Below are 22,569 nucleotides of genomic sequence, written 5' to 3'. Positions count from 1 at the left end.
ATAGCCTGGGCCAGTATGCCCGAGGCTGTCGTGCATCGTTTCATGTTTTCCATATCTACGTGCTGCGATATATTGCCCCTATAGCTGCGATATATCGACACACGCTGATTATTTAAACACGAAATTACACATTTTTAGCTAAGTTTGAATGGAGTAAACAGCCTTGACTAAGCCCTTAAACGTATTCAAAGCTGCTGACTGACCTTAGAGCATTCAAACTTTACCCTTATTAAATTTAATCCTCAAAATACTTAATCCTTAATCACCCATTCATAACATGTGCTTAAAATCCTATTGGTTCTTATCTAAACCTTATAGTATAATAAATATTATCCTTAATATCAGCCATATTAATCAAACCTTAGGTTAACATTAATATTCTTCAACTATAGGTTAAACTTAGAAAATCTACAAGTACTACTATGAGTGTCCAAATAATTCCCGGTCTGAACCAAAAATACACAGTCATAAAGATAATACTATAATACTACTATCTAACTAGCTAAGTAAAGTTCTTGGACTCTACATAGGGCCTTGATTAGGGGGCCGGGATTGCAATATATGGAATTATGTGCTTATTTGCTATATTTAATTGTAATTATGTGATAATATGATAGTTGTGCATGTTTAAAGATATTAAATATGCATGTGGGCCCGTTTCTTATTAGAAGGGCAATTATGATATTTTGGCCCGTTGCGGGCATAATCGTGTATTATGTGATACATGTGTGAGACCACATTATTATGTGGGTTTATTTGGGTTTCTCGGCACGAGGCGATCATAGGGAGCAGTTAGCGGGAAAGTCACAACAAGGCTCAATACCCGACTCGGAACAAATCGAGGGGTATTTTTGGTATTATACATTTAATTGGGTTATCGGGTAATGAAAATAAATAATTGGTGATATATTTGAAGTTAGTAAGTTTAATAGGGAATATTGGGGAATTGGACCATTTTGCCCTCGGGGACGTTTTTGGTACCCCGAGCCTCGAGATTACCTTAAGTCACTTAACTTAGGGAACTAAAGACAAAAAACAAAACAAGTAAACACACACTTAGAAGCTTGGACCGACTCTCTCTCCTTCTCTTTCACTTTTGTGCTCTCAAAGCTTTCCTAAGAAAACCATTGAGGAACTAAGGAATTTTTGGGCAAGAAATCAGAGAATTGAAGCTTAAACTTGGGGGATTAATTCTGTTGCAGTTTGCAGGATTAATCATCAGTAGAGGTAAGCTTTAGACCATGCTTTTGTCTTTAAATTATGTGTTTCCATGGTTGTTTTAGTGTGTTCTTGAACTATCTAGCTTATGAATTGAATTGGCGATTTAATGAGAATTAGGACTGAATTTTTATTGGGCTTTGTTGTTGGGAACATGTTAGAACTATTGTGGTAATTGAAGTATAGCTTTGGGGGAATTTTGGGTTAGTTTGGAGTGGATTTGGCTGCCGAAAATGGATGAATTTCTGGGTTCGAGGGGGCAAGTCACAAATGTGTTCTTGAGGGGTCACGACTCAGCCTGAGTCCAGGCGCCTTGGGAGGTCTCTGTTTGCGGGGCGCACCGCGACCTGCTAGGGCAAGACGCGACCCATGTCCCTTGACAGAGAGGAGGGGGCTTGCTGATAGGAGGGGCGTGCCGCGACCCTCGGAGCCAGGTCACGGCCCGCCTAGGCATTTTGGCCCTGGGGAGTTTGTTTTAAAAAGGAACTTTTTTTTTTCTTAGGGCTCGAGATCGATTCCACTACCCAGTTTAGTGGAACTCGAGGCCCCGGAGGCTAGGATTCGGTTCGAAAGCCTTTATTTGCTCGTTATTGATGGAATCCTAATTTATGGTTGTGAGTAGGGTATCGCTAGGGACTCAGAACCAAGATTGTGCTCGAGGGTCATTCTTATTTACGCTTGCTCGGGCCTGAGGTAAGTAAACTGCACCCAATACGTGTTATATGTGATTAGGGCTTGTCCTAACTGTTATCAATTATCGTGACTAGGGCTTGGGCCCCGAGGACATTTATAATTAAGCTTTTGCTATATATGTTGGTTGATATCTGCTTAAGTGCTTTATGATTGTTGTGTGAATTCTGTGATTAGGGCATGAGGCCCGTTAAATAGGTATGATTAGCATTGTGAGAATGATTAATTAATGGTGTTATGTGATTAACATGCTTAAGTCCACATTCTGTTGAGATATGCATATCCATATCTATTCTGTATTGAGGTTTGTAATCTTGGATCAAGGCTTGACTTATTAGTCAAGGACGGCAATTGCGCGATGCCCACTGGTCGAAAGGCTTAGGCCTGAACTGGCAATGTATTATTACGTTGGCCGATCCTATGGTCGATGGAATATTAAGGCACCAGGTATGCTAGACTAGCTCTACGACTAGTTACTCAAGGCTAAGGGCAAAGGTCCCAGGTGACTCTATGGTCACGTAGCATGGGCATAGGGCCCCGGGATTGACTCTATTGTCATTTGTTTAGGGCAGCGGCCCCAAAATGGTCCAATGACCAATTGTTTGTAACTGAATGATGATATGTGTAGGTTATTACTGCTGGGCGTGCTAAAAAAGTGTTTGGAAGTTTATATTATCTGTATATGCATATGTTGAGTTTTCTTGCTGAGCCTTGGCTCACGGGTGCTTTGTGGTGCATGTAAGGGGAAGGGAAAGCTTGACTAGCCATGAGTTGGAGAGCTTCAGTGGCGGCGTGTACATATGCGGTTGCTCGACCACCATGGTCGGGGATATCTCAGAGGAACTAGGGTTATAGCCCTGTTTTTGCCACTTAGGCCAGCTGAATGTAGTTTTTGATGAATATTCACCTTTTTAAAAGTTTGGTTTTAATATTTTGGGATCCCATGTTTGTACAAAACTTTTTATATAAAAGTCAACGGTTCTTTTGACCAAAATTTTTAACCCTAACCCTTGACATTAATATTAGTTACACATTTTAAACCAAATGATTTGGTTAGAAAGTCTGACACAATTTTAAGTGAACAGTGTAACGGTCCTGGATTAGGAGGACGTTACAACTTGGTATCAGAGCTGCTAAGGTTTAATGGTTCCTGAAGACTGGTTGGGCATGTACAATCCTCACTAAATACAAGCTCGACTCAAGGTTCGGTAACTATTATGTGTTTATATGTTTAAATTCTTAAAGATGATATGAGTGCCTTATCTGCATGCATGTTTAGGAAGCATGAGATAATCTGATAGGGCCTGGCCCTTGACTACTACATGAATGATAAAGGACATGCTTATTAGCATTGTAACTGCTTGTCGATCCAAGGGAACCGCTTATTAGCGTTATTATTTGTATATAGGCCAGAAAATGCTTATTAGCACTGTTAACACTGGTAGGGAATAAGAGAACATGCTTATTAGCTATATTATACTTGTGAAGATGTATGAATATGTTTATGTGTATTGCTAATTGCTGATGAATATCAGAAAGTCCTTATTAGAACCATGAATGAATATATTGTGTGATGGCATGCTTATTAGCATTGCACTTGTTTGTTATCTATTGATTTTAGACCGTCAGGTGGTAAGAGGTATAGTTATACTTACCTAACGGTCGATTTGATCTCTGTAGGGTGGATTGGGTAAGAGTATGAATCGTCGAAGGTCAGAGAGATTGGCTGGCCAAGAGTTACAAGCTAGTGAAGGGATGTCCAGGGCCAGGCCCCACCGCCAGCTCCAGAAAATTGGCAACAGGTGCTTGCAGACTTGCGAGCCACGTTAGAGAGGCAGGAAGAAGATATACACCTCTTGAGACAGCAGTAGGTTCGAGCAGGGAACCTATAGGCCATGGTATCCGTAGTGGTACAGCCATAGGAACCATTTGTTGTACAGCCCCAGGCTAGGGGAGACAGATAGGAACCCCTGTACGAGAGGTTATAGAAGCAGCACCTTCCAGTCTTTGAGGGTGGTTCAGATCCACTGAAGGCTGAGCAGTGGATGACCATGATAACCACCATCTTGGATTTTATGAGGGTAGGTGTTAACGAGAGAGTGGCATGTCCCACTTATATGTTTCGAGAGGACGCCCGAATATGTTGGGAGGTGGTATCCCAGACCAAAGTAGTTACCACTATGGAGTGGGTCGAGTTCAAGACCTTATTCAATGAGAAGTACTACAATGACGCAGTTAAAGCTGCGAAGGCTGAGGAATTCAGCAAGCTACTTCAGGATAATATGACAGTGACTAACTACGCCCTGAAGTTCGACAGGTTGGCAAAGTTTGATGGGATCTGGTGCCCACTGATGGGACCAGAAGAGAGATATTTCTTCAGGGGCTACAGTTTATGATAGCTCGGGATGTTCGTATTACTACTGTGCCAGGAGTGACTACCTATGCACAGGCTGTGGAGAAGGCGCTTACAGCTGAGAGCGTAGAGAACAAGATCTGGCGTGACAATGCAACCATAAGGGATTCTAGGCGGCCGGGACCTCCATTTCTAGGTTTTGGTAGGGGCGCAGGCCCCAGTGATCAGAAGACGAAGACTCCGGACACAGTTTCAGCTCCAGGGCCAGATAGGAGGCCACGGGGCATACAGACGGGTCGCCAGAGTGGTGGTGAGACATGGAGGGCATTTCCAGAGTGTGCTAGGTGCAGGAGGCACCATATTGGGGAGTGTCGGGTGAAGGCCTATTTTGTTTGTGATAGTACGAGCCACTTGAAGAAAGACTGCCCGAGAGCCATAAATGAGGAGCCAAAGAAGATGGATAGCCTGACGCTAGCTTGGGTGTTCACCCTGACCCAGGCAGAGGCCGAGGCTAGTCCCTCAGTAGTTACAAGTCAACTTTCTATTGCTGGAACCTTCTATATTGTTCTTATTGATTAAGATGCTACGCACTCTTTTGTGGCTAGTAGGATTATAGATGGGTTGTGTAGACCATGTGATTTTTATTCTATGGGGTTTGGTAAGATGTTTCCTACTGGGAGTTAGTAGTTTCCAAGAGGAGGATATACCGAAGATAGCTTTTTGCACTAGGTCGACCATTATGAATTTTTGGTAATGCCATTTGGGTTGACTAATTCCCCGACATCATTTATGGATTTGATGAACAAAGTGTTCAAGGACTACCTGGACCAGTTTGTGATCGTCTTTATTGACGATATATTGATATACTCTCGAACAGAGACAGAGCACGAGCATCATCTCAGATTGGTACTTTAGAGGTTGAGAGTGTTCGATAAGCTCATACATGATCTTTATTTATTTTCATGTATATCTAATATTAAACAAATTAATACGAGATAGCCTAAAACATGTTTCTAAAATTGAATTCAAAGAGAAACAAATAATATAATACTTACAGTATACGTAGTGGAATTAAGAGTCCTTCCTTAGTTTCTCTAACTCTTGTATCCTTTCTGTCACAGAGTATTATCAAGAAACTGAACTGATATTCTATTTTCTTCACGATCTTCCAATGTATCCTTAGAACCACCTAGAATAGTGTGGGCAATTCTCAACACATGAGATAGATATAGAGAGAAGAAGAGAAAATAACAAAGTGGCTTAGAAAAGGACTTGTGTTTAGAGAAAATATAAAACTATCAGAAAATTTAACTTGTGACTTATCTGTCGTCTCTGAAATCTTCTCTCTAAGCACTCCTTTTATAGACTCAATTAGGCCATTTAATTTAATTAAAAAATCAATAAAATAACAGCCATTTTGAAGCCTTAGGTCAAAATTATCATGGGCTATAGGCCCGTGAAATTTCCCATTTGATTATAAGCCCATTGGACTTAAAATCAAGGCCTGTATTATTTTCTATTGATTTAATTAATTAAATAATTATTTAAATCCTTTATCAAATTAATTATTTATAATTTGAACCTTGATTTAAACTTATTTATTAATTTAGATACCAATTTATCTTAATTAATAAATCTGCCATAATTTCTCTTTTCTTCTCAAAATTACACAACTCTGTGAAACTATCCAAAATTGATCTGGTCAACTTTGATAATTCTAATTGATAATTAAATCAATTAATTGAGACTATCTAGATGATTTTATCCAAGGTACAATGGGGACCATGGACCTATGAAATCAAGCTCCAATAAGTTATCATAAATCTAACAAATAAATTTACTAACTTATTAATTCCTCGTGACTCCACTATAGACTCAGAATTGCACTCTTGAATTCATAGAATTCTCTATAACAAATATAGATATGCTATTAATTATCCATTGTTACAACCATAATTGTCACTCAATCCTCTATAGACGGTCTACAATGAGATAGGACTAAAATACCGTTTTACCCCTCATTGTATTTTATCCTTAAAACACTTAGTTCCTTGTAAATGATATTTTAGTAAACTAATTTAATTACTGAAATGAGATCTCTATCATTTATCACCTTGAACCAAACTAAAAGGAAACCATCGTTTCACTTCTTCATCAGAAGCTATAGATGTTCATATCTATGATTAACACTCCCACTCAATTATAATACCGAGTTCCCAAGATGTAAGTATGGGCTAGTCCGTAGGGTAAGCTGGTGACGAACAAGTCAAAGAGCTCAAATAATACAATCAGTTAGAATACTAACCACTCAGAATTAAGATTGAATTGACCTATGGTCAACTATATGATATGACTAGAATAGATAATAATGGTATGTTTACTTATCTTATCAACTGTCAATATCGGTCCTGTCCAATGTAACAAATACATCCGATCTTATCTACTTTGCTAATGTTCTGGAAAGAACATAACATTGTAATGTGTAAGTAGATCATATCGTAGATTGGCAAGTCAGTGTTAATCCGGTGCACTGACTAATCTTAGGACTAACTTATTTTTGAACATATAATCATATTTATATTCCACTGTGATTACGTCACTATAAATAAGATTAGCTATATGCTCAGGATTTAATAGAAGTTTATATTAAACAAATAATCATGAAAATAAAACATGTGAGCAAAGTGATTGACCAAGTCAAAAAATGATTTCTATTCTTTTATTGATAATAAAATGAGATTACAAAGAATTTGGGTTTTAATTAGGGCATAAAACCCCAACAGAGAGAACACAGGTTGTATGAAAAGTTGAAGAAATGCGAGTTTTGGTTGCCACAGGTGACTCTCTTGGGTCACGTAGTCAGTAAGGATGGGATTAAGGTGGATTCAATGAAGATTGGGGCGGTCAGAGATTGGCCAAGACTATAGAATGCTTTAGAGATTAGGAGTTTCTTGGGATTGGCAGGGTATTACAGATGCTATGTGGAAGGGTTCTCCAAGGTTGTGTCATCACTGACAGAGTTAACCCGCAAGAATCAGAAGTTTGTTTGGTCAGACAAGTGAGAAGACAGCTTCCAGAAGCTCAAGAAGAGTTTGATCACTGCTGTCAGGGTCATTTTAGGTTTGTTCTAGAGATTGTTTTAGGTTATGTTTTTAGTTATTTAGGATTGTTTAGTGCAGATTTATGCTTGTTTTCTTCTTATTTCATGTAATGACCCACTAATCTAGACTTTTTGGACCATTAACGAAACTATACATAGACTTACTTATTTTTTTTTTACGAAAATACCATAATTTTATTGAGTAACTTGTAAAATAAGAGTTACTTACAAATAAATACTAAGAAGGATATGGGATCCCAGTGTCTTTAAAAACAAAACATGATTTAAATGGAAAGAATTACATAAGAAATGCGGAAAATACATATAAAACCATAAAAAGATAAAATGAGACTACATCCTCGAATCGAATAACGCTCGGCCCCTTGACTCCATTCACCATCGATACACATCCTCTAAGCGTCACGAATCTTACCGCCTCTAAAGCTATTTTCCTGCACATAAAACAAAAAGGAATGAGCCTAATGCCCAGTAAGGAAAATCTAACACATAGTCATACACATAAATTTCATAATAAACGTAAAGACATATCATAACACTTAATACATACGCTTATTATAATGGCCATTATTACTTGGGGTCTCATAGACTAAACAAGCTTATGCCCATGAGATTAGTGGGGTCCTACTAGCTAAGTAGGCATATGCCCATAATCTTTTTGGGGTCTTGTTAGTCAAATAGGGCATAAGCCCAAGCCTACAAACATACACATTCATAACATATTCATAACATAACACATAAGATAACATAAGCAATGAACATATAGATTCTATCCTATTTTCCTTACCAAAGTTACCGGGATATGATGGACTGAGTTGGGACTTTTGGAACACTCCTAAAACCATATGAGAAAGAGTGAGTCTTATGAAGAAGAAGAAATGAAAATGAATAGGAAGACTAAACCATTGAGAAATATGCTTACCGAAACTTATGTGCTTAAGAACTTGGATTCCCTAACCAAAATAAGAATGAGGTTAGGGGACTGAGTAGAAGGCTTTGAGAAAGAAAATAACATGAAACAAATGAAATAGAGTTCCGGGTTTACCTCAAAGACTTGCAAGATCAATCTACACCACAACCAAAATACTAAAGAATCTTACTTCCCAAAGTGTTTGATAAGCTTATGATGATTAAGCTTATGACTTTCCCACCCAAGTGTTTACACTCTCACACTCACTTAGCACTAGCAGCTTCTGAACTTAGAGTAAAAGGTGAATAATGGCTGGGTACTAGGTCCTATTTATAGAGTTTGGGAAAGAAGGTATCTTGATTTTACTTGAATAAAAATAATGGCTATTTAGGTGAAAATAATTTGAATAATCGTTCAGCAGAGGCTGAAGACTCGTTCAAAAGATGCTGGACTTATGAAGGAGTTTGAATGGCTGAAAGGAAAAGAATTCAAAAGTGTTTGAATTTATGCTGGAGGAGGCGATATATCGCCCCCTGTAGGCGATATATCGCCTGGGCCAGTATGCCCGAGGCGACCGTGCATCGTTTCGTGTTTTCCGTATTTACGTGCTGCGATATATCGGCACACGCTGAATAATTAAACACGAAATTACACATTTTTAGCTAAGTTTGAATGGAGTAAACAGCCTTGACTAAGCCCTCAACGTATTCAAAGCTGCTGACTGACCCTATAACATTCAAACTTTACTCCTTATTAAATTTAATCCTAAAAAATACTTAATCCTTAATCACCATTCATAACATGTGCTTAAAATCCCATTGGTTGATATCTAAACCTTATAGTATAATAAATATAATCCTTAATATCAGTCACATTAATCAAACCTTAGGTTAACTTAATATTCTTAAACTATAGATTAAACTTAGAAAATCTATAAGTACTACTATGAGTGTCCAAATAATTCCCGGTCTGAACCAAAAATCCACAGTAACAAAGATAATACTATACATACTATAATACTACTAAATAATTAGCTAAGTAAAGTTCTTGGACTCTACATTTCAGGTTTTAATGGTCAAGTACATAATATGGAGTGAAATGAGAGGAAACATGTTAAATATGATGAGTAAGATGGATTTAGTGTTGATTGTGAAGTTTCAAGACATTATGTGTGGAAAATACTACATTAAATATGCTCAACACACGTCATTTATGCTCTATAACGCAAGTCTGTGACTTCAAGCCGCGTTTTTACCATGTTTTCTTCACTTTTTGGAAACACTTATAGAAACATAAGGTGTATATATTTCTCTTAGATTTCCATATCTTTATGAATCATTCAATTCAGAGTTATATCGAATGAGTTATGATAAAAATACGATGAGATGACGCTGTAGGATGTTCAAAACGAGTTCAGTTTTATTCTGTACAAAGTAGCACCCCAGCGCTAAAAACCAGCGCCCTAGCACTGCCGAGAAATAGAGAGCATGATTTGATGCGGGTTGTAGAACCTAGGCACTACATTTCAGTGCCCCAGCGCTATCAGTTTTCCAGAAACGTGTTTTGTGATTTATCTATAGCGCCTCAGCGCTATCTCGTGGCGCCCCAGCGCTAGGGTCCGTACGGAAACGGAATTTAGAGGAATTTTCAGGGGTAATCTTGTCTTTTCATGAAAAAATGAATTAGGGTCTATAAAAGCTTCCTTAATGACGTTTTTAGAGGAAGGAGATCAGATTAAGCAACAAGGAGGCTAGAGAAGAAACAAAACCCTAGAGTTCTTTTCTTTTTCTTTTTCTTTATCTTATGTTAAATTCTATGTTTATGTTTGATTTAGTCATGTTTATGAACTAAATTTTTGTTTAGGTTTTCTAATTGACTCTCTTGAAACTCTATTATGATTTAATGCATTTATCTATTTCTTCTTCATCTGAAATCTATTCAGTTTGTATTTATTGTGCATGTAATTAACTGCGCACCTTTTACATATGATTTATGAATTTGAATCAAAATCTGAAAAGTGAGATTTAAATATGCTAAAATTGAATATACATAGATTTCAATTTAGAACGAGAGTATCAAATTGGTTTATGTGATTTAGGGTTGTATTCATTGCTTCCTATTATTTGAATTGACCATAGAAATATAGGGAATTCACATTAGGTCGAGTTTTCTATTTCTTAACTCGAATAGTAAACACTTTTGCATGCCTATCATTTCAGTGAGAAGAGTTTTAGTAGTAATTGAATTAAAGAATAATAGAGTGGATAGTAGAGAAGATTAGGATTCCTAATTGTTTCCTAGTGAATTTAATCCTTGTGTTCTTGTTATTATCTGATTTCTACAATTTTCATTTATTTTTGTTTTCTTGTTTTCAAATTTCACAAATCTAGTTTTCATTAGCCAAATAGAAACTAGAAATTAATTATTTGGTAATTGATAAATCAGTCTTCATGGGACAATACTCGTTCTTATCGAGATTTATTACAAATTGCGATTACGTATACATGCGTAGCTATAAAATTCGCAACAAGTTTTTGGCGCCATTGTCGGGGACTGAAAAATTATCAATATTAAAATAGTTAATTTTATTTCTAATTTGGTTGTCTTTTAAATAATTTCTAACTTGTTTGGCTGCGGTTGTTCTCTATCTCAGGTACTTTCTTTATATACGCGGTATAAGGGGAGCTGACAGTCTAGTTCCAATTAATCTTGAGATCGAGAAGGAGTGCAAGCGAAACCGAAGAAACAAGAGGGCTGAAAGTTCCACTATTGTTACATCAGATATTAATAACAACAGTGTTGAAAACATGAGCGGGGGAGCACAACAAGATCAGAATCCTGCTGGTCAAAGACCCCTACGGGACTATGTACTCCCTACTGTCACAGGGGTACACTCATGCATCCGTCCACCAGCAGTAGAGGCAAACAATTTTGAGATTAAGCCTGCTGTCTTGTAGATGGTCCAAATTGTAGTTCAATTTGGTGGCCTCCCCACTGAAGACCCCAATATGCACATAGCCAATTTCCTGGAGTTGTGTGCCACTTTCAAGATGAATGGGGTGAGTGATGATGCCATTAGATTGCGCTTGTTCCCATTCTCACTAAGGGAGCGAGCGAAAAGTTGGCTGAATTCACTTGAGGCCAATACTATTACCACTTGGGATGCTCTAGCTCAGAAGTTCTTAGCGAAGTTCTTTCCACTTGCTAAGGCTGCTAAACTGAGAGGGGAGATCAATAACTTCTCTCAACTTGAGGGAGAATCTTTGTATGATGCTTGGGAGAGGTTCAAGGACTTGATCAAAAAATTTCCCCACCACGGTATTGAGAAGTGGTTGTTGGTCCACAACTTTTACAATGGTTTGTGCGGTACCACTCACACAATCATTGATGCAGCAGCGGGAGGAGCATTTATGAGAAAAAGTGCTAATGAAGCTTATGAACTCTTAAGAGGAAATGGCCACTAATAATTACCTATGGCCAAGTGAATGAGCAGCCAATAATAAAAAGGTTGCAGGGGTTCATGAACTAGATGCAATCACAGCCTTAATTGCTCAAGCTGCGTCTCTAACTAAGCAGCTGCAAAAAAATACCAAGTCTGCCCAAGTTGTGCAAGCCCAAGTAATGTGTGAATTGTGTGGGGGGCCTCATCTTTTTGACCAGTGCCAAGCTGTTTTAGATCCCAAAAATGTCCCATTAGATCAAGCTCAAGTCCAGGCGGTGGCTAATTTTCAGAGGCCCTACAACAACCCCTACTCCAACTCGTATAATTCGGGGTGGAGAAACCATCCTAACTTTTCTTAGAGAAATAATCAGGACCAACAACAACTATTTCAACCATAGTATCAGCGGCCTATGACTCAAGCTCCACCACAAGCATCAACCTCTCAGCAACCTAGGCCACTAGCTCCTACAGAACAGCCTAGTGAATTGCAGGTAGCCCTACTGACTCTCACCAACACTCAAACTCAGTTTATGACTGAGACTAGATCCTCTATCAGAAATTTGGAAATGCAAGTGGAGCAGTTGGCCAATATGTTGAATACTAGGCCTCAAGGGAATTTGCCTAGCAATACTGTGGTAAATCCTAAGGAGCAATGTCAAACTATCATCTTGAGGAGCAGGAAAGAAATTGAGGGTCCTTCTCTAAAAGGGACTCAAGAAAAAAAAGTCAGAAGAAGAGGTGAGTTGTGAAAAATTTGAGCTCCAAGTGGTGGAAAAGGTTACTGAAGGCCTTGCAACCAAAGAGAATATTCAACCGGTAGTTGTTGATTCTAATGTCAAAATCCCATATCCACAATGACTCCAGAAGAATTCTCTTGACAAACAATTCTCAAAGTTTCTTGAGGTGTTTAAAAAGCTTCACATTAACATCCCATTTGCTGAGGCTTTGGAGCAAATGCCGAGTTATGTGAAATTCATGAAAGAGATTTTATCAAAGAAACGAAGGTTGGAAGACTTTGAGATAGTGGCACTTACTGAAGAGTGCATTGCAATTCTCCAAAGGAAGCTTCCACAAAAGCTTCAAGATCCGGGGAGTTTTACTATCCCTTGTACTATAGGGAAATTTGAATGCAAACATGCTCTTTGTGATATTGGAGCAAGTATCAATCTCATGCCGCTATCTGAATTTCGGAAGCTTGGTCTTGGTGAGGCAAAGCCTACTACTATTACTCTTCAACTCGCAGATCGATCAATCAAGCACCCAAGGGGAGTTATTGAAGATGTGCTAGTCAAGGTAGACAAGTTTATTTTTCCAACGGATTTCATTGTTCTAGACATGGAGGAGGATACAACGGTTCCCATTATTCTTGGGAGACCATTCTTAGCTACTGGGTAAACCCTCATTGATGTGCAAAAGGGTGAGTTAAGGTTGAGAGTTCAAGGGGAAGAAGTGGTCTTTAATGTATTTAAGGCCATGTCTTATCCAAGAGCAAGTGATAGTTGCTTTAATGTTGATGTGATTGAGGGGGTGGTGTCGAAAAAGATGATTACTAATGATCCTCTTGAGTTGGCTTTGGATTTAAGTGATGATAATGAAGAAGAGGATTGGGAGACTCATGAGTATGTGAAATGGGTCAATTCTTATGGTCCATATTACAAGAAGAAATTTGAAGAATTGGGGCAAGGGCCTGAACGCCCCATACCATCTATTGAGAAGCCTCCAGTCCTTGAGTTGAAGTCTTTACCGGAGCATCTTTGTTATGTGTACTTGGGGGAGAAAGAAACGCTGCCTATAATTATTTCTTCATTGCTGTCAAACGGTGAAGTAGAAAAACTTTTAAGGGTTTTGAGGGCTCATAAACGTGTGATTGGGTGGACGTTGGCTGATATTCGAGGAATTAGCCCTTCAACAGTAATGCACATAATTCTTATGGAAGAAGATAGCAAACCCTCCATCGAAGCTCAACGAAGGCTAAATCCCTCTATGAAGGATGTTGTTCGGAAGCAAGTACTTAACTGGTTGGATGCAGGGGTGGTCTATCCTATTTCTGACAGTGCTTGGGTGAGCCCTGTTCAAGTGGTGCCTAAAAAGGGAGGAATGGCTGTGGTAAAAAATGAGAACAATGAACTCATCCCTACTCGTACTGTGACAGGATGGAGGATTTTTATTGACTACCGTAAGCTGAATAAGGCGACAAGGAAGGACCACTTCCCGCTGCCATTTGTTGATAAGAAGCTGGATAGGCTTGCAGGCCACAATTATTATTGTTTCCTGGATGGGTATTCAGGTTACCACCAAATTACCATCGCTCTGGAGGATCAAGAGAAGGCAACATTCACCTGCCCATATGGTACTTTTGCTTTCCGAAGGATACCTTTCGGTCTTTGTAATGCACCAGCTACTTTTCAAAGGTGCATGATGGCTATTTTTTCTGACATGGTAGAGAAAAGTATTGAAATTTTTATGGATGACTTCTCGGTGTTCGGGTCTGATTTTGATGAATGCTTGGATCACCTAGAAGCAGTTCTTAAACATTGTGAAGAATTAAATTTGGTACTTAATTGGGAGAAATGCATCTTTATGGTGAGAGAAGGGATTTTCTTGGGACACAAAATTTCTAGTGAAGGCATTGAAGTGGATCGGGCCAAGATTTCTACTATAGAGAATTTGCCACCTCCAAATTTCAGTAAAAGGAGTGTGGAGTTTCTTGGGCCATGCGGGGTTTTATCAGAGATTTATCAAATATTTCTCCAAGGTCTTAAAGACATTGTCCACCTTGCTAATGAATGGGGTTCCCTTTGATTTTAATGACGAATGTTTGACTGCTTTCAAGACTCTCAAGGAGAAGCTAACTTCAGCACCTATAGCGTGTACACCTAATTAGGACATTCCATTCGAGCTTATGTGCGATGCTAGTGATTATGCGGTTTGAGCGGTTCTTGGGCAGCGAGTGGACAAGGTATTTTGAACCATATACTATGCTAGTCAAACTTTAAATGATGCTCAACTAAATTATGCAACAATAGAAAAAGATATTCTAGCCATAGTCTATGCTTTCGATAAGTTATGTTAGTATTTAATTGGCAATAAGGTGATTGTGTATACGGACCACTTCGCTATTAAATATCTCATGAAAAAGAAGGATGCTAAACCCCGTCTCATTCGGTGGGTCTTATTACTCCAAGAATTTGATATGGAAATCCGAGATAAAAAAGGTATCGAGAATCTTATGGAGGATCATTTGTCTAGGCTAGAAGTTGAGGAAGATCAAATTACCAAGAAAGTTCAAATCAACGATTATTTTCCCGATGATCAATTGTTCGGGGTGAGTGACAAAGCCAATCCACCGTGGTATGCAGACTATGTCAATTTCCTAGAGGCAAAGGTTGTGCCTCCTGATATGTCTAGAGCATAGTTGAAGAAATTCTACTCCGAGATCAAACATTATTATTGGGAGGAGCCCATCCTCTTTAAATATTATGCTGACCAAATAATTCGTCGCTGTGTACCGGGAGATGAAATGATCTCTATTCTCAACCACTATCACACTCTCCATTGTGGGGATCATTTTGGTGCTACTAGGACAACAGCAAAGGTATTGCAATGTGGTTTCTTTTGGCCTATTTTACTTAAAGATGCAAATACTTTTGTTAAGTCTTGTGATAGATGTCAACACATCGGTAACATATCACGAAGAGATGAGATGCCGCTGAATGTCATTCTAGAAGTTGAGTTGTTCGACGTGTGGGGGATTGATTTCACAGGCTCCTTCCCACCATCCTATAATAACAAGTATATATTGCTCGCTGTGGACTATGTGTTTAAATGGGTGGAAGCGGCAGCAACTCCTACGAATGATGGTAAAGTGGTTTTAAATTTTTTGCATAAGAATATTTTTACTCAATTTGTAACTCCTCGAGCTATCCTAAGCGATGAAGGAGTCATTTTGGAAATAAATGGTTTGACGCTTATCTTGCTCAGTATGGAGTACGACATAGAATCACTTTGCCTTATCATCCACAATCCAATGGGCAAGTGGAAATTTCTAATAGGGAGGTCAAGAGCATTATTGAAGAGACCATTAATAGCTCAATGAAGGATTGGTCTAAAAAGCTTGATGATGCTTTATGGGCTTATAGAACGACATTTAAGACCCCCATTGGTATGTCTCCTTATCGGTTGGTTTTTGGAAAGGCTTGCCATTTACCGGTGGCATTAGAACATCGAGCATATTGGGCAATGAGAAGGTAGAATATGGATTGGAATGCAGCTGGGAAAAATAGGCTACTACAATTGAATGAACTTGAGGATTTTAGGAATGAAGCCTGTGAGAATGCCAAGATTTACAAGGAACGCACCAAGAGATGGCATGACAAGAACTTGTCTCGCAAAGAATTTCAACCTGGTCAGCAGGTATTATTGTTCATTTCAAGGTTGAAACTCTTTCCAGGAAAGTTGAAATCGAGATGGCCGGGACCGTACACAGTAGTAACAGTGTTTCCTTATGGGTCTTTGGAGTTGAAAAATCGATATAAGGAAACATTCAAGGTGAACGGTCAACGAGTGAAACCATACTTGGGTGGTCCCATTGATCAAGCCAAGTCCATTATCAGGTCGAAGCCTCTTGGAAGAGGAGTTTAGCATCCGGCTAAATGACGTTAACGACAACGCTTTTGGGAGGTATCCCATTCTTTAGTTGTTTTGCTTTAGTTTTGAACAATTTTAAGTGTTGTTTTGGTTTTTATTATTTTGGACAATTTTTGGATTATTTTTGTAAGTTGAACCGTGAAAAGCGTGAAAAAAAAGGAAAAGATCAAAAAAAATGAAAAGAGGTTTTGATTCAGGGAACAGTGCCTAGGCTGTAACGCCCTAAACTCCAGGGACCATTACGGTGTGTCTTGTAAACATTGCTAAACTCGCTAATCGAGTCATTTGGCCAAAATCGTGTAACTACGTATGATTAGCGGTTTAGGGATTAAAATTTTTGGTTAAGATGTAACGTTTCATTAGAACGTTTATTATATACATTGGGATCCCAAAAATATAATTTAAAGGTCTATTACAAGAAAATATTTACAACCAGCCGATCTAGGCGGCAAAACAGGGTTTAACCCTAGTTCCTCCTCAAACCTCGGCTGTGGTGGTCGAGTAGTTGCTTATGTACACATCATCACCTAAGCTCTCCAACTCAAGGATGGTCCAGCTTTCTTTTGCCTTTACCTGCACCACATAGCACCCGTGAGCCGAAGCCCAGCAAGAAAACTCAATATACTCATAACCAGTCATATCATGACATTAAATCATAAGGCACACGCCTAGCAGAGATAACCCTATTCAAGCAGGCAAATGAGTTCACGTAATGTTGAGTATAACACATCAACCAATGATCATACTAATCATCCAGGGCTTTTAGCCCTAAATAGAAGAGTGACAGTTGTAATAGACACTAAGGTGGGTTCCGTTCCCAACAACCATATGACGATAGGGTCACCGGGCTTATAGATAAGTGATACTTTCAATAGCTTAAGTAGGATAGGTGCATGATGACTAGTCATCAACATAACATTCCTCATGACTCTAGAGTCTTAACTATGGTACAGTGTTCCCTAGCCATGTGACAAGCAGTCACCTAGGCCTTAGGCCCTGGCTCTGAGTAACTAGTCTTAGACTAGCCAAGCACTTATAAGATTCATCGACCTTAGGGTCGGTCCAACATTAATGCCCTAGAGTCATTCAACGATGATATCGATTAGATCTAATCTTCATTCGGCCCTGCGTTCAGGACGCTTATGTCGTTTCTGACTCTTAGGTCAGTATCCCTGACTAGTCAGTACCATAGAAAAGTAAGCAATGCCACTAAACATATATCATATATCCAATATTCGAATGCAGGGCATTCATCATGCTTACTTAACAATTACTAGCATAATTAGGACCATGCATAAACACAGAGGCTCAAGCTCTGAACATTCTCATATTCAATAATCATAGCATGCCCTAATCACATATTTCTCGTGCATCACATGCATCATATTTAACCACCTGACATGCCTCAACAATAACCATGCATGTAATATTTAATAATCCAACATGCATCAAGAATAACCATGCATGTCATACAAACACAGGGTGCAGTTTTCTTACCTTTGGTCAAAGCACAGGTTACCAATAAACGAGCCAAAAGCACGATCCCGATTCCAAGCCTCTAGTGATAACCTAGTCATAACCACAAATGGTGATCCAATGAGTTCAAATTCTAAAACCAATCCCAGAACCCAAACCTAGCCTCCAAGACATCAAACCCCACCAATCCGGGTAATAGGAATGATCCCGAGGCCTAAAACCAAGTTCCCGAGGTCAAACCACCCAAACGGGCTCAAACCTGCCCAAGGGCTGCGGCCCTAACACCTTGGGCCGCAGACCCCAGCCACTCCAGGAGCAAGGGCCATGGCGCCCTACACCTAGGGCCGCGGCGCCCAGCAAGACCAACAAGCCCCCACCAGCTTCTTCGAACCAGGGTCGCGGCCGCCAACCCAGAACCAGCCATAACCCCAATTTCAACCTTTTAAAACCTCCCAAAAACATACCTAAACACCTCCAAATCCACAAATCAAAGTTCCCAAACATCCCCATGATCCAAAACCCATAAAACCCAAGCTTCAAATCTAACAAAAACTCACCAAAACACAAAGTCCAACCCAAGCTTTAAAAACTTTAAAAACTTAAAACTTAAACTTGAATTAACTCCAATTGAGTTGTTACCAACTAAATCCTCAGGCTAATAAGCTTCTAATATTTCCTAGGATCGCTATGCCTCGGTCCTCGCTTGATTCCGAGTCCTAGAACTCAAGTTACCTTCGAAAATGCGTTCGGGAGACGAAAATGGAACTTTAAGGGAGAGAAAACGTACAGAACGTTCTTTTATTCTTTTAAAAGGTTACTTCAAGCTTAAATAGCCTTAACCAAATCCTAACGCTCGGGGTCCCGGAAACACCCCCGGGGACAAAATAGCCAAAACCTCTAGAATTTCCCCCTGATCTTACTAACTCTCAATTTATCACCAAATATTAACTCCCATTACTCAGTAACTTGGTAATGCTCTAAATACCCCTTGACTCACACCGAGTCAAGAATAAATCTCGTTGTGACTTTCCCACTAACTTATCTCCTAGGATCGTCTTGTGCTGAGTAACCCTGGCATAACCAGATAATAATAAAGCACCACACGCATATCACATATATGCCAAATATGCCTGAAATGGCCAAAATATGAAAATCACCCAATTACTTAGAAATGAGTTCACATGCATATTTAATACACCTAAACATGCATATTATCATTTAATAACATAATATGCAATTATGGCCCTCCTGGCCTCCTAATCAAGGTCTTAAACCTTATTAGGAAATTTAGGGCATTACAACTATCCCCTCCTTACAGAAATTTCGTCCTCAAAATTTATCTGAACTGCCGAAATATCAATTTCGCACAACTGATCCCAGTTTCCCAGATCATTCCTTCAACCTCACTGTTTCTGTAACATACCTTAACTCAAGGTACACTTTGTTCCTGAGAACCTTATTCTTTCTGTCTCATATCTAGATTGTCTATTCTTTACAGGATAATTTAGCTTCAATTCCCTGATTCTCATAAGTTAACTTACGAGTTTCTTTCAACCCATGTCCTTAGCATGGAAATACAAAATACACTGTATATACCTGACAGTGTCAAAGATAAGGTCAAACCAAAGTCAACCTGACCAGTCCTATCTAGAACTAATACTGTTCTTCTACTTTAGGGCTCAACTTGCTCTTAACTCCTTACCCTTTCCCATGGTGATACTTTTGAAGAAGATATAATATTCTACATGGAACTCTATGTTCCTGCTTTTCAATTCTGTAAAACTTTTCCATTTATTATGAGAAGTGAGCATCCAAGCTCCACCCTTTAATAATCTCAATAGTCCCGTGAACCACCTCAGGATTCAGATATATACTAACTCATTCATCTTATAAGATGTTCTTCCAATAATAATTGGATAACCCTCTCTCTCTGATTTACCACCAGTCTAAGAGTAATAAACTGTACTGAATTCCATCTATATACTCATCGCCTTCTTAACCCTTCTAAAATTTGGAAGTCGCAATAGAGTCTTCATCTGATAAGATAGACCTTGAGTTTCATGAAGGCGTTCTATCCCTCTCACAAAGAGATTTGTATACTGATCAGCTATACTATTTACTTATCTTTACTGATAAAAATGAACTCACTTGGATTACTGGTCCACAATAACTCAATGCCAACTCACGCTAACCCACTAACCTAAAATCCCACTGCGAAACCCATCGCGATGCTCTCTTATTTCCATTATGGAATACTCAAAGGCTAGAATGGCCTCACCGATTTCTAACACTCTAATTTGACATGCTATCAGGCTAAGAACTTTACCATGCATCCCATTACATCCCTCTTCATCTCAGGCCACCACTATAAAGCTTTCATATCCTGTTACATTTTCATAATGCCTGAATGAAGAGAATAACATATAGCATGAGATTCATCCAGAATCTCCCAATTAATCTCAATGTCCATCAGATTCAAAATCCGACCCTTATACCACAATAAATTCATATCTGGCACTGCACAACTCTTAGCTAATCCAGCTAAGACTTTCCATTCAATCTTTCTTATATGTGGTTCAATTAGTCATCTTTCCTTCTAATCCTTTCCAAAATGATAATCTCAAACATAAAACTGGCCACCTGGCCCACCAAAAACTCTACTCTAGTTCTGGTCAGATCCTTTAACCAACATATTGCTTAGGCAATTACTTTCCTCTGTCACTGAGATGTCATAACGACCTACAAATTGATTTTGATCTATAAGAAGACTCAAAACTCTTTCCCAAGGCACCTATAATATCCTTACCACCCAAGGACACTCTTGCCCCTAAGGCGTTCCTTAACCTTGGCAAATCTCCGCAGAGAAAATACCACAATACCATCGTCCAAGACAATCACAAATCCCATTAAAATAAACCTTTGAATGCTCTGTTCATCTGATTCACAAACACTTGGCACTAAACCGATTCTCAAGACATATTCAACACTCTCAGTGCTCTTATCTGATACAAACACAATCTTTTATATAACTTCCTCTCTGATCTCTAACTGGTCCTAACCAGATCCAAGATCCACCTTAGAGAATTCCATCTTACTCAATAACTGAACCTTTAATTCTTACAACTCCGCAGAGCCATTCAAAATAGTGCTTACATCTGATTCCATCCCTGGCACTGATCCAATCACCATTCTAGTCTCCTTTCATATAAAATAAACCCTGGCAAGTCCCCTGAAAACACATCCAGAAACTCATAGACTAGTCCAGTCTATCCTGATCTCACTGGCACGATCTAAGTGGTATCCATCACACTAGCTAAGAGTTCTATGCATCTCCCTGCAATAAAACTCTAGCTCTCATTACAGATGTCATAAGCATACAGAACCATGCACCATGCCAACTATCACAAGGCTTCCCACTCTCAAGCCCAAGAGTTACTATCCCTTCCTTGCCATTTAGCATTTCCCCATAACTACTTAGCCAATCCATATCCTGGATCAAGCCAAAGCCAGTCATAACTGGCTTTATCAAAATCACTGATAAGTCCTTTTTCATCGCAATCCAACTCATCTCTTGGATTACCAATACAGTACCATCTTCCCATCACAACATAACTGTGCGATCTGCATAACAACTCTATACCTCTCTATATGCAACAAATAAAGGAACAGCATGGCACCAAAACCAATCAGCATAACATAGAAATCAGAACTAGAAAACTGACCTGCCACCCCTGAGGAACTAGTCTCAGTCTCAGACTCTGACTGCCCCAGAATAAACACTCGAGTTGGAATCGAGCTGTCTATCCCCTTTTGTTCATGCTCTCTTAGCCTTGGGCAATCCTTTTTGAAATGCCCAACCATGCCATATGCGAAACATGCCCTTGCTCAGCATTCTCCCAAATGACGCCTCTTGCACAGCGTGCATATTGGACGAGTTTTCCAGCTTTCATTCTTACTTGCTCCAATAAGTGGAGATACCACTATCTGAGCTCCGTGCTCCCTGGCACTCTTCTTCTCATTTCTTATGCTCTCAACAGTAAGAGCCTTCTCTACCATCTGAGCATAGGTAGAGATTTCATACACTGGGGCAACTCTAATGCCCTGAGCTATCACAGGATTCAATCCCTGAACAAATTTTTCCTTCTGAGCTACATCTGTGGGTACCATATCTAAAGCAAACTTGGCCAACCCTTCAAATCCATTAACATACTCGGTTACCGTTGCCTTACCCTGAACAAGATTCAGAAACTCATTCATCTTAGCGGTCTTAGCTACATCATAATAATACTTTTCATTGAACAACTGCCTAAATTCTTTCCAATCCATCACAGCTGTATCTCGTGTCTGAGATACTACCTCCCACCACGTCCGGGCATCATCCCACAATACAAATATTGCACAAGCCACCCTATTGTGACCTACCAGTCCCAATACTTTCAAGAATGGAACTGATCATGCCCATCCATTGCTCAGCTCTGAATGGATCTAGGCCTCCCTCGATGACTGGAGGGTAAAACTCCTAGAATCTTCCACAGAGAAATTCCCATCTATTCTCAACCCTAGGCTGCGCTAAAGCTGATGCCACTCCTGGCATAGCAAAGGAAGAGGTGCTCCCCAACAGATTTCGTTGTTGCTTCAAACACCTAATCTCTTCCTCATGCTTCTGCATTTTGATTGCAAATCTGTAAGCATCTGCTGAAAATTCATAGGTGCAG

The 22,569-nt window shown here is 39.3% G+C and overlaps 1 protein-coding gene and 1 non-coding gene across 2 annotated transcripts; one reads left to right on the top strand and one right to left on the bottom strand.

Annotated features, from left to right (window-relative positions):
- Positions 1-11,504: 11,504 nt before the first annotated feature.
- On the bottom strand, positions 11,505-11,611 carry LOC133792977 (small nucleolar RNA R71). Its single transcript, XR_009874440.1, has one exon. It is a non-coding gene; the product is annotated as a small nucleolar RNA R71 (small nucleolar RNA).
- Positions 11,612-15,985: 4,374 nt separating this feature from the next.
- LOC133791543 (uncharacterized) lies at positions 15,986-16,372 on the top strand. Its single transcript, XM_062229465.1, has one exon. The coding sequence runs from the start codon at positions 15,986-15,988 to the stop codon at positions 16,370-16,372; it is 387 nt and encodes a 128-aa protein (XP_062085449.1).
- Positions 16,373-22,569: the final 6,197 nt, after the last annotated feature.

The sequence above is a fragment of the Humulus lupulus genome, chromosome 7, assembly GCF_963169125.1.
Source record: "Humulus lupulus chromosome 7, drHumLupu1.1, whole genome shotgun sequence".
In the NCBI taxonomy this organism is placed as follows: domain Eukaryota; kingdom Viridiplantae; phylum Streptophyta; class Magnoliopsida; order Rosales; family Cannabaceae; genus Humulus; species Humulus lupulus.
This window is presented reverse-complemented; position numbering and strand designations above follow the sequence as displayed.

Bases quoted from the DNA above. Each gene is read 5' to 3' on its own strand.
- LOC133791543 (XM_062229465.1), top strand. From the start codon at position 15,986: ATGGATTGGAATGCAGCTGGGAAAAATAGGCTACTACAATTGAATGAA.